The sequence below is a fragment of the Stegostoma tigrinum genome, chromosome 5, assembly GCF_030684315.1.
Source record: "Stegostoma tigrinum isolate sSteTig4 chromosome 5, sSteTig4.hap1, whole genome shotgun sequence".
Lineage (NCBI taxonomy): Eukaryota > Metazoa > Chordata > Chondrichthyes > Orectolobiformes > Stegostomatidae > Stegostoma > Stegostoma tigrinum.
Genome location: NC_081358.1, coordinates 127,571,402 through 127,584,203, shown reverse-complemented (window position 1 = coordinate 127,584,203; position 12,802 = coordinate 127,571,402). Strand labels below are relative to the sequence as shown.

The 12,802-nt window shown below is 44.6% G+C and overlaps 1 protein-coding gene across 2 annotated transcripts; it reads right to left on the bottom strand.

Annotated features, from left to right (window-relative positions):
• Nucleotides 1-1,671: 1,671 nt before the first annotated feature.
• Nucleotides 1,672-5,910, bottom strand: LOC125451935 (actin, non-muscle 6.2-like). Of its 2 annotated transcripts, none has more exons than XM_048529697.2 (3): nt 5,795-5,910; nt 5,395-5,530; nt 1,672-3,037 (listed from the first exon to the last, which is right to left on the bottom strand). In XM_048529697.2, the coding sequence occupies exons 2-3, from the start codon at nt 5,518-5,520 to the stop codon at nt 2,033-2,035; spliced, it is 1,131 nt and encodes a 376-aa protein (XP_048385654.1). In that variant the 5' UTR covers nt 5,521-5,530; nt 5,795-5,910; the 3' UTR covers nt 1,672-2,032. The 2 variants fall into 2 exon arrangements, with proteins under 2 accessions (XP_048385654.1, XP_048385656.2); XM_048529699.2 differs by having other exon boundaries at nt 5,756-5,874.
• Nucleotides 5,911-12,802: the final 6,892 nt, after the last annotated feature.

Sequence of the window (12,802 nt, the reverse complement as noted above, 5' to 3'; positions counted from 1 at the left end):
GTTAAAAGGGGCAAAATTAATAATACAGTGAACAGATCAGTAGAGGGGTTGCTCTTGTGCATTCTCCATGGTAATTTCCCACTGGAACCCAATGCTTGCCACACAGTCAACCTTCTACATGAACTGTTTAGCCCCTCTTGTCCTGGTAAATGCAAGATGAAGAATTTTGCAGTATTCCTCTCTTTCAGGAAGCAAGAGCGAGAGCTTTCCATAACAAGCAGATTTGAGAAATAGGAGTAGACGCAGGCTATTCAGGCCCTGAACCTGACCCAACATTCCATAGGATTGTCTGGACTGCTTTGCCTCAATCCTTTAAAAATTTTGCTGCCACCTACACAACACTGCTGTATAGAATTTAAAACTCAGATGGCAAAGAATTTCTGGAGGACACCATGTGCTCTAGGCAGAGAATCCCACAATGGAAACATCAAGTGTTGTCTACATCAGACAGTTTTAAATTTGTTATTTAGGGAAGAAAGAAGTTCCACATTTGACCTGAAGGAAACAGGAGCAGGAATAAAGAGTACCTTTCATGAGCAGGTGGTTCTAGTGAACAATGTAGAGTGTACAGTCACTGCTGTTCCAAGCCAGGTGTGGCCAATGGTAGTCATTTAAAAGACAGGATAAATGAGAAAAACAACTTTCTTGGGTACAGCAAATAATTGCTGTTCCTGTTATGACAAATTCAGCCAACTGATGCCACAACCATGCTGAATTTGCTCCTTCAGGCAACTTCTGCCAATTGTACTTCCCCTATTAGTCCCATTAAAATTCCATTCATTGCACTAGAATCTACAGCTCCCATTGCCACCCTTGCAGACATATTCCTCCCTTGTCTGCTTTACATGGAGGAAGTTCCTCCAGGACACCCTCATCCACTTCCTTTATTCCCAACACCCATCCCATCCCCACAACCCTGGGAGGGGTAACACCTGCCCATTTACCCCTTCCTTCTTCAGTATCCAAGGGCTCAAACATACCTTGTGCAAAGCAACACTTTTGCACAAATCTAGTCTACAGTTGTGACAGTGAATGCAGTAGTCAGCTTTACAGTGGGGGGGGGGGGGGGGGGGGGGAGGGAAGAAGAGAAACAATGCATGAACATCTACATCCTAGAAAACCTAAGATACCAGTTGCTTGCCACTTCAGCACATTACCCTGTTCCCTGTCCAACATCTGTCAGGCTTGCTGCAATGTTCCAGCATAAGTTGAAAGAGAAAAAAGAACAGTACTGTACCTTCCACTTGGGAGCCTATGGCCCTCCAGACTCAATAGTGAGTTCAATCATTTTAGGGCCTGAACTCCCCACATGTCCTGCCCCCTACCCAGGCCTTGTTATCAGTTTACTTTTATTAAACTGATTGTTAGCCAATAAGTCTCCATTAACAACTATTCACCCTCCTAACCAGATCATTATCTGGCTGTCTGTCCACTCCTGTCTTTGGGCTCAATCCACATCTTCAGTAAACTACCATTTCCCACCCCCCCCCACCCCAAAATGGGTCACTGTATCTGAAAAACATCAACTCCAATTTCTCTTCACCACTGGAAGAAGTCAGCACTTCTGGCTGCATCTACTTCTGAGAAATCATCAAGTAGACTGAGACTAATGAAGATCTCACTGAATTCATGTTTCTGGTGTGCTAGAGAAATAAAAAGATCAGCTTGGAATAAAGCATGAGTAATTTATTTGACAATATTTGTATACAAAGGAACATTCACCACTATGCAAGCCTTCAATGTCACATGGAGGTTACCACCCAGCTCATGAACTAAATGGATAACAATGCTACTTTTAATTCTTCATTGGCAATTACACCCCATTTCATAGATCAGTGGTATTGTAGTCATTGCCCAAAAGGCAATATTGGAGTTGGATCTACACACAAGTGCAGAGTGTGGATGGAAGAGGAAGCAGGTGGAATTGGGCAGAATGCATTAGATTAACCTGGGCAAAGGCAGGTCTGAGTGGGAAGGAGACACTTATTGTCTAGGACTTGGTCACTTTCAATGAAAAGAACCCTACAGCAAGTTAGAAGCACTTGCGATGGACAATAGAGGGACCAGACTCATCATACTCCTGCTTACTGATCCACATTTGCTGGAAGGTGGACAGAGAAGCTAAAATGGAGCCTCCGATCCATACCGAATACTTCCTCTCTGGTGGAGCTATGATCTTAATCTTCATTGTGCTCGGAGCCAAGGCTGTGATTTCCTTCTGCATCCGATCAGCAATACCAGGGAACATAGTGGTTCCACCAGACAGGACAGTATTAGCATACAGATCCTTCCTGATATCCACATCACATTTCATGATGCTGTTAAAAGTTGTCTCGTGGATCCCTACACTCTCCATACCAATGAAGGAGGGCTGGAACATGGTTTCTGGGCACCTGAAGCGCTCATTGCCAATGGTGATGACTTGGCCATCAGGGAGCTCGTAACTTTTCTCCAAGGCTGAAGAGGAGCTGGCCGTCTGTATCTCAGAGTCAAAGTCCAGGGCCACATAAGCAAGTTTCTCCTTGATGTCACGCACAATCTCCCTCTCAGCTGTGGTCGTGAAGGAATAGCCGCGTTCAGTCAGGATCTTCATCATGTAATCAGTGAGATCCCGACCAGCCAAGTCCAGCCTCAGGATGGCATGAGGCAAGGCATACCCTTCATAGATCGGCACGGTGTGGGACACACCGTCACCAGAATCTAGCACAATGCCAGTCGTACGGCCAGAAGCGTACAGGGACAGCACGGCCTGAATGGCAACGTACGTGGCTGGGGTGTTGAAGGTCTCAAACATGATCTGGGTCATCTTCTCCCTGTTGGCTTTGGGGTTGAGGGGTGCCTCTGTGAGGAGAACAGGATGCTCCTCTGGGGCCACTCGCAGTTCATTGTAGAAGGTGTGGTGCCAGATCTTCTCCATGTCATCCCAGTTGGTGACAATGCCGTGTTCAATGGGGTACTTCAGAGTCAGAATGCCCCTCTTGCTCTGGGCTTCATCTCCAACATAGCTGTCTTTCTGACCCATTCCAACCATCACTCCCTAGGAGAAACAACATACAAAAAGTAAACTCAAGCATTGATGGCTAGATTTAAAACTGGTTTGGAATGCCAATTGAGACAGTCTTTTTAAAAATTCACTTGTGGGCCAACTTTAATGCCTGCCCCTAGATTCCCTTTTTAAAGAGGTGGAAGCTGCTTCTTGAACCATTGTAGTCATGGGGGTGATGGGGTGGGGTTGTGAACTCAGATTGACTGACTGAAGCAATACATCTCCGATTCATGTGATTTGAGGGGAAACTTCTAATTAGCACTCCCATGTATCTGTTCTACTGATCTTTAGATGGAACTAGGTTTGGAATTCCCTCCCTAATGTTTTGGGCCTACCTGCAACAGTTCAAGGCTACAGCTCATCACCACCTCAAGGTAAACTAGGGATGGGCAGTGACTGCTGACCAACCATTGAAGCATGCATCCCAGCACAGAATGGGAGAAAGCAAACTCAGGCAGTTAAGGCATTATAATTAGCAAGATATCCTGACAGCTATTAGGTCATGCTGAGAATTCCTTGCTGTAGTCAGCTGTCATGAACACAGTCTAGACTTCCATTCTTAAAAAGTGCATTCAGACCTAGTGCAAAAACAAGCTTATTAACAGGTGAAGCCAGATTATAGTATAATAAAACCAGTCACATTCAATTGCCAGTAGTATGCTGCTGTCAAGCCAAGGTTATGTTCTACCTATTACACTGACGTGCTATAGGAATTTCAGTGCTGGTATAGTGCCAGGTGTATGGGTCATAGGTCCAAAACACTGCTTGTTTGGTGTCAGACAGCAAGAAACAGCTTACAAGAGATAAGAAAGGCACTGACTTTACCCAACCAGGCTTGCTGCCCAATTGCAGTATCCCATAAGTGTTGGGCAGCATTTGCTGAATATCCCAAGAATGATACTTGGAGAAAACCCAATTTAACATTGACATTCAGCTCAATTGCTGATAAAGGGAGGTCCATGTTACCACTCAGCCCTGTCCTCAACTAAAAAAACCAGTGGTTCATTCATCAGGACAATGCCTTCAGGTGGTTAAGTGATAGCTAACTAGAGTTTGCTTTAAAATTATTTAACTAGATTATTCTCCATGGTAACACCAGTTAGTCCAATTGTGACTACATACCTAAGCTTTACAAGATGAGTTTACCCTTTGCATCAGGTATTTACATAAACTGCAAGTTAAAAAGCTTTGGCTTTCACCATTGTGATATAGTTGGGTATACCATCTGCAAATTGCTGTGTAGTAACACACCAAGGCCTTTTAGCAGCACCTTCTGAACCACAACTACTAGGATAGTGAGGACAAAGACCGATGACACCACTGCCAGCAAGTTCCACTCCAATTCATGCCATACTGACTTGGAGCACTTCATTCTGCCACTAACCAAACCCTCAAGCCCTTTCCTGACAGCATAGTGGCTGCCTCTATAGAGAAAAGGCAGCATAGACATCCAAGCAAGTAATATCTTCATGAGAAGAAGAAAAGAAGAAACCAACGAGTGATAAGTTGATCCAAGTGGTAATGCTAAACTTTTGAATTATGCATGGTCTTGCTCAGGAATGTAACTAACACGAGAGAAGCAAGGTTTAAAGAGTGATAAACACCAGATCTTTATTTGGGGGTCTGAATAAGTTGTTTCCTTCTCAGGGGAAGGAACACACCTTAGGTGTTTAGTGTGACAGTTAGAGCAAGGTTTTCAGCAATGATATCAGGAAGCACAAGACCTAAAAGTCAGGGTACACACCCAAGAAAGTTGGAGGTCAGTTAGGAATTTTGAACCTGGTTGCTGAAAGAAGATTGGAGAACACTGGCAGTAAAATGGGGCAGGGCTCAGAGATAATAGGAACTGCAGATGCTGGAGAATCCAAGATAATAAAATGTGGAGCTGGATGAACACAGCAGCCCAAGCAGCATCAGGGGAGCACAAAAGCTGATGTTTCAGGCCTAGACCCTTCATCAGAAAACCAAAGTGTCAGCTTTTGTGCTTCCCAAAACACTGAATTAAGGGAAAAGGGTGCTTCACTGGAAGAATTCTGAGAGAGGAACAGACAGCCAACACTTGTTTTCAGCTACAGGATTGAGAAATCAGGAAAAGCAATGATCAAATGTGATCTTAACTCTATCCTCACCACATAGCAAGGCAGCAATTCAGAGGTTGTCAAGTGACTTAAGTCTACTTTGATGTTAATTTGGAAACAACATAAACTGCTCTTACTGCATATAGTACACACCAGTTAAGAGGAGACAGACTACATAAAAGGCTAGAGGGGTTTGGTATGTTTACAAGAAGGATCAAGTTCCCCACACAGAAAAGACCAAAACAAAGCCTCTTAAAAATCAGAGCTCACCTGGTGACGGGGACGGCCCACAATGGAAGGGAACACAGCCCTGGGAGCATCATCACCTGCAAAGCCAGCTTTACACATCCCAGACCCATTGTCGACCACCAGAGCTGCAATCTCCTCATCGGCCATGGCTTAGAATCTGCCGGCAACAAGGGAAACTTTTCATAAAATAGACAGACCCAAGCATAATACATTTTAGACTCATTAACATAGCGTACCAGAACCAGCCCTTTTGTTTGAAAAAAAATTACAAAAACTTTATTAAATTCAACACAAACTAAAGTCTTTAAAGCCACAACAAATATCACAATATTTAAAAGTTAAAAACCAAACATTTTCCAACAAATTTAAGTAAAGCACAAACCCTATTTCCTAATACTCCTTGCTGCTAAGCCCCACTTACTATCTCACACCAAACTCTGTTGCCTTATGACCAGGAGGAATGCTGTAAAGGGATACTAGACTTCTGCCTTTATTAGTGCTGGTACTAGCCCTGAGAGTCAGCAATGGGGAGGAGCACCAAAGCAACCAATTGATATCTGGGGGTGGAGTGAAGAAAAACCAATTAATGTAGGGTGGGTGTCACCAACAGGAAGTGAAGGTTGGGGCAAAAAAAGTGCCTGGATCAGAGCTGAGAATCTCATTAATTCACCTTTCAAATCTTCAATTTATTTGAAGAATCATTCACTTTCTTATTTGTTTTTAATATTCATATTTACATCTCCGATGCTGCACACATGAACATACAAACAAGGAGCAGGAGTGGGCTAATCGGCCCCTTGATCTTGCTTCTTCATTTATTAAGATCATGGTTGATTTGATTGTAAGATCAAGTCCACATTCTGTCCTACCCCTGGTAATTTCAACACCTTGCTTGATAGACATTTATAAGCCAATCATGAAAATGTTCAAGGAGTCAATTTAATTGCATGATTCTCTGTCTTTCTGCACCCTATTTCCCTTTCACTTTCTATCCTTCTCCCTGAAAGTGACTTGTGTGGGGTTCTAGAACTAAGGTTCACTGTTTCAAAATAAGACATATCCCATTTAAAACAGAGAAGAGGAGAAATTCCTTTTCTTTGAGGGTCATAAGTCATTGGAATTCTCTTCCTGACCCCTCCCAGCAGCAGACAGTGGGTCGTTGAATTTATACAAGGCTGAGCTAGTCATATTTTAGAGTAACAAGTGTTCTGGGGGCTGGACAGCACAGTGGAATTAATGTTGTATCAGATCAGCAATGATCTTATGGAATGGGTGATCAGGCTCAAGGGGCTGAATGGCCTAATCCTGCTTCATTTATTTTTTTTACATGTAGATTCTTAACTCAACAATTGACGCAGGAGTGTGGAAACACAGAACGTAATCTTGTAACAGTCTGAGGAACGTTGTAAGTATCTTGCTTCATCATTCATGCTTTTCACAACAAGTGTGGTGAGTTTCTCACTAGGCAGCAATGAGTAGCCTTTTAAGGAAAATTTTTGCCAATGAAACGCCTTGTTAACAGCCCAATTCACCACATTAATATTCAGCTTCCGATATTACCAAATATGCACGACATCAAGAAAACTCGACCTGGATTTCAGGAAGGTTAGCAGGTGAATTCAGATTGCCACTTGCTTTGAAGGATGTCCGTGTTGCTCAGGGCTAAACAGCATACTAGGGCACAATCAACAAGCACTAGCTACATGCATCCTTCATCCGAGGACATCGGCATCTGCCGTTTACAACGTATCTCTGATACACTTGCAGAACATTCCGGAAAAACAGACTGGCACTGCAGGGGTCACCAGCAATTAGCATCAAAAAGTTGCAGTAGAGCTACTTTGTGCACACAGACAGGGAGCCTACCCACCGTTGCGCCAGACTGTATCTCATGTCATTGATGAAGGAGCTGAATATGGCTGGGCGTAGGACACTACCCTGAGGAATTCCTGCAGCGATGTCCTGGAGCGGAGATGACTGACCTCCAATAATCACAATCATCTTCTTATGTGCCAACCCATGGAGAGATTTTCCTCTGACTCCCATTGATTCTAGTTTTGCAAGGAGTCCCTGATGCCACACTTAGTCAAATGCGGCTTTGATATATGACTGTATATATGATGTCAAGGGCTGTCACCCTCACCTCACCTCTGGAATTCAGCTCTTTTTTTCCTGATTGACCCAAGGCTGTAATAAGGTGTGTGGCGGAACCCAAACGGGATGCCACTGAGCGGGTTATTCCTGTGTAAGTGCTAACTCTATTGATGACACCTTTAATCACTTTACTGATGATCAAGAGTGGACTGATGAGGCAGAAATTAGCTGGATTGGAGTAATCCTGCTTTTTGTGTATTGGAGATCTGTGGGCAATTTTCCACATTGTCAGGGGATGCCAGTGTTGTAGCTTTACTGGAACAGCTTGTCTAGGTGTGTGGAAAGTTCCGGAGCACAAGTCAGCAGTACTATTGCTGCAATGTTGTCAGGCCCCAACAATGTGGTTGATTCTTTACTGTCCTCTGGGCAATTAGGAATGGCCAGTAAATTCTGGCCTAGCCCAAGATGCTCACACTAATGAATAGAACGTCCAATGGCTCTGACCATTTCCTGGTATCATGTGAGTTGGCTGCAGACTGGAAGCAATACTGCCAGGGACCTCTGGTGGTGGGAGAGATGGAACAGCCACTCATCACTTCTGGCTGAAGATTGCTGTGAATGCTTCAGCCTTATCTTTTGCACTGATGAGCTGGGCTCTTCCATCATTTAAAATGGGAATGTTTGTGGAGCATTCTCCTCCTCCAGTAAGCTGTTTAATTGTCCACTACCGTTCATGACTGGATGTGGCAGGACTGCAGAACTTAGATATGATTCATTGTTCGTGGGATTGCTTCGCTCCTGTCGATTACTTGATGCTTATGCTGATTGGTATGCAAGCAGAGATAATGGGAACTGCAAATGCTGGAGAATCCAAGATAACAAAGTGTGGAGCTGGATGAACACAGCAGGCCAAGCAGCATCTTGGGAGTACAAAAGCTGACGTTTCAGGCCTAGACCCTCTCTGATGAAGGGTCTAGGCCCGAAACGTCAGCTTTTGTGCTCCTGAGATGCTGCTTGGCCTGCTGTGTTCATCCAGCTCCACACTTTGTTATCTTGGTATGCAAGCAATCCTGTTTTATAGCTTCACTAGGTTAACACCTCATTATTAATTAGGAACAAAAACAAAGTTGCTGGAAAAGCTCAGCAGGTCTGGCAGCATCTGTGGAGGAGAAAAAAGAGTTAACGTTGTGGGTCCGGTGACCCTTCCTCAGAACTGTTCTGAGGAAGGGTCACCGGACCCAAAACGTTAACTCTGTTTTCTCCTCCACAGATGCTGCCAGATTTGCTGAGCTTTTCCAGCAACTTTGTTTTTGTCCCTGATTTACAGCATTCGCAGTTCTTTTGGTTTTTACTCATTATTAATTTGCTTGTCACTGCTCCCAGCATGCCCTGTTGCACTCTCCATTGAACCTGTCTTGGTGGTAAAGTTGAGAGAGATATGCTGGGCCATGAGGTTACAGATTGTGCTGGAGTACCATCCTGCTGCTGTTGATAGCCCACAGCGCCTCATGGATGCCCAGCCTTGAGTTGCTAGATCTGTTCAAAGTCTGTCCTATTTAGAATAGTGATAGTGCCACAGAACACAATGAAGGAAATTTGCAATGTTAAAATGCGACTTCAGCTCCCCAAGGACTGATACTTTCTTGGATAGATGCATCTGCACATGGCAGATTGATAAAAATGATCAAGTATATCTTTCCCTCTTGTTGGTTCCTTCACCACGATTGGCAGACTCAGCCTAGAAGCTACGCCCTTTAGGACCCGACCAGCTCGATCTGCAGTACTGCTGCTGAGCCACTCTTGGTGGTGGACAGCGAAATCCCTCAGCCAGATTCTGTGCCCTTGCCACCCTCAGTGCTTCCTGCAAGTGTTATTCAACATGGAGGAGTTATGATTCATTAGCTGAGGGAGGACGGTAGGTGATAATCAGCAGGAGGTTTCCTTGCCCATGTTTAACCCAACGCCATGAGAATTCAATGCTGAGGCAACTTCCTCCCTACTGTACACCACCTCCAGTGGGTCATAGAGTCATGCACATGGAAACCGGCCCTTCAGCCCCATTGTCATATTGACCCCATTTCCTGAACTGAACTTAAACCTGTGCTGTCTAGTTTTGGACTCCCCTGTCCTGGGAAAAAGACCTTTCCTGTTTACCTCATCTATGCCCTTATGATTTTGTAAAACTCTATAAGGTCACCCCTTGGCATCCAGGGAAACAGTCCCAACCTATCCAGCCTCTCCTTATGACTCAAACCCTACAGCCTCGGTAATGTTTTTGTAAATTGCTATTGTACCCTTTCCAGTTTAATAATATCCTTCCTAGAGCAGGGCGACCAGAATTGTACACAGCAGTCCAAATGTGGCCTTATCGATGTTTTATACAACCATAACATGACATCATAACTCCTGTACTCGTGCTCTGATGAAAGCAAGCGTGCCAAACACTTCCTTCGCCACCTTGTCAATGTGTGATGTTACTATGTACCCACACCCCTAGGCCTCTCTGTCCAACAACATTCCCCAGGGCCCTACCATTAAGCATATAAGCCCTGCACTGATTTGCCTTACCAAAATACAACACCTCACATTGATATAAATTAAACTCCACCTGCCATTCCTGGGCCCACTGGCCAGTTGATCAAGATCCCGTTGTATTCTTAGAAAACCTACTTCACTGTCCACTATATCAATTTTGATATCATCCACAAACTTACTAACCATGCTTCCTATATTGTCATTCAAATCGTTTATATAAATGACAAACAACAGTGGATCCAGCACCGATCCTTGGGGCACAGTACTAATCACAAGCCTCCAGTGTGAACAACTCTACATCGCTATTCTCTGTCTCCTACTGTCAAGCCAATTTTATATACAATTGGTTAGCCCTCTCTGCATCCCATGTGATCTAAACTTGATGCATTTTAAGACCTCTGCACCTCCTCTTCTGTTATGTGGACTCTTTTCAAGACATCACTGTTTATCTCCCTGAGTTCCATAGCTTCCATATCTTTCTCAACAGTAAATACTGACGCAAAATATTTGTTTAGGACTCACTTGTCTCCTGTGGTTCCATACATAGATGGCCTCTTTGATCTTTAAAGGGGCCCTATTCTCTTCGTAGTTACTCCTTCACCCTTAATATACTTGTAAAACTCTTTGGATTCTCCTTAACCTTATCTGCCAAAGCTATCGCATGTCCCCTTTTTACCTTCCTTATTTCCCTCTTAAAAACAATCCTACATCCCCAAACTCCTCAAGGGATTCACTTGATCCCAGCTGTCTATACCTGACATATGCCTTCTTCTATTTTTGACCAGAGCCTCAATATTTCCAGTCATCCAGTGTTCTCTACTCCTGCCAACCTTTCCCTTCACACTAACAGGAACATGCTGACCCTGAATTCTTGAGGCTTTTGAAAGCCTCCCAATTTCCATGCTTCCCTTTGTTTTCAAACACCTTCAATCACTTTTGGAGGTTCTCGATCAATGCTATCAAAATTGGCCTTGCCTCAATTTAGAACTTTAACTTGTGGACCAGGGTGATCCCTTTCCATAGCTATTTTAAAACCAGTAGAATTATGGTCACTGGTCCCAAAGTGCTACCCCATTAATACCTTGGTCACTTGTCCTGCGTTATTTCCCAAAAGGAGTTTGAGATTTCCATCTTCTTTAGTAGGTCCATCAATACATTGATTGAGAAAGTTTTCTTGAACTCATTTAACAAATTCCTCCCCATCCAAGCCCTTAACACTCCTAGTCTATATTTGAAAAGTTAAAATCCCTTACAATTACAATCATATTATTCTTACAGCTATTTGCGATCTCCCAACATACTCCTGCTGAATATGGGGGGGGGGGGAGCGTATAGTACAATCCCTTCAAAGTGATCATGCCTTTTATTTTTCTCAGTACCACCCATAACGCTTCATTGTATGATCCCCCTAGAATATCCTCTCTAAGTACTGCTGGGATGTTTACCCTAATCAAAAACGCCTCTCCCCCTCCTCTCTTGCCTCCCCTTCAATCCTTCCTATAGCATCTATAAGCTGGAACAGTGAGCTGACAGTCCTGTCCCTTCCTCAGTCAGTTTTGATATCCAAGCCCCATTTTCCCATCCATGCTCTGGATTTATTCACCTTACTTGTCAGGCCTCTCGCATTGAAATAAATGCAGTTTAATTCATAGTCTCCCCTTGTTCTCTGCCATGCTCTTTACTGTCTTGTCTATTTAACTTAGGCTTGGTAAATTCTGTACCAGCCTTAACATTTTCTCTTGCCTCACCTCTGCTTAGGGTCTCATTCACCTGCCAGACTAGTTTTCAACCCTCCCAAGTAGCTCCAGCAAATCTCCCCATGAGGATATTCTTCCCCCTCCAGTTCAGGTACAACTCTCTTGTACAGGTCACTTCTGCCAAAAGAAATCCCAATGATCTAACAATCTAAATTCCTGCCCCCTCCAATTCTCAGCCATGCGTTCATCTGCCCTGTCCTCCTAACCCTACTCTCACCAGCACATGGCAGCAGGAGTAAACCAAAGATTACTACCCTTGAGGTCCTGCTTTTTAACCTCCTAACTCCCTCTATTCAGTCTGTCGGGCCTCATTCCCTTTTCTACCTATGTTGGTACCAATATGTACAACCCCAACCTCACCACAAAACCCGCAGACAAGTGAGGCGCAGTAGTAGTATGGCGCACTGACCTCTACATTGCCGAGGCCAAACGCCAACTCTCCGACACCTCCTCCTACTGCCCCCTTGATCATGACCCCACCCCTGAGCACCAAACCATCATCTCCAACACCATCTATGACCTCCCACCCACAGCCTCCAATCTTATTATTCCCCAACCCCGCACGTCCCGTTTCTATCTCCTTCCCAAAATCCACAAACCTGCCTGCCCTGGTCAACCTATTGTCTCAGCCTGTTCCTGCCCCAACGAACTCATCTCCACCTATCTGGACTCCATTTTCACCCCCTTGGTCCAGGAACTCACTACCTACGTCCGTGACACCACCCACGCCCTCCACCGCCTCCAGAACTTCCAATTCCCTGGCCCCCAACACCTCATTTTCACCATGGACATTCAGTCCCTATACACCTGCATTCCGCATGCAGATGGCCTCAAGGCCCTCCGCTTCTTCCTGTAACGCAGGCCCGACCAGTCCCCCTCCACCGACACCCTCATCCGCCTAGCCGAACTTGTCCTCACCCTCAACAACTTCTCTTTCGATTCCTCCCACTTGCTACAGACTAAGGGGGTGGCCATGGGCACCCGCTTGGGCCCCAGCTATGCCTGCCTCTTTGTAGGTCATGAGGAACAGTCCCTCTTCCACA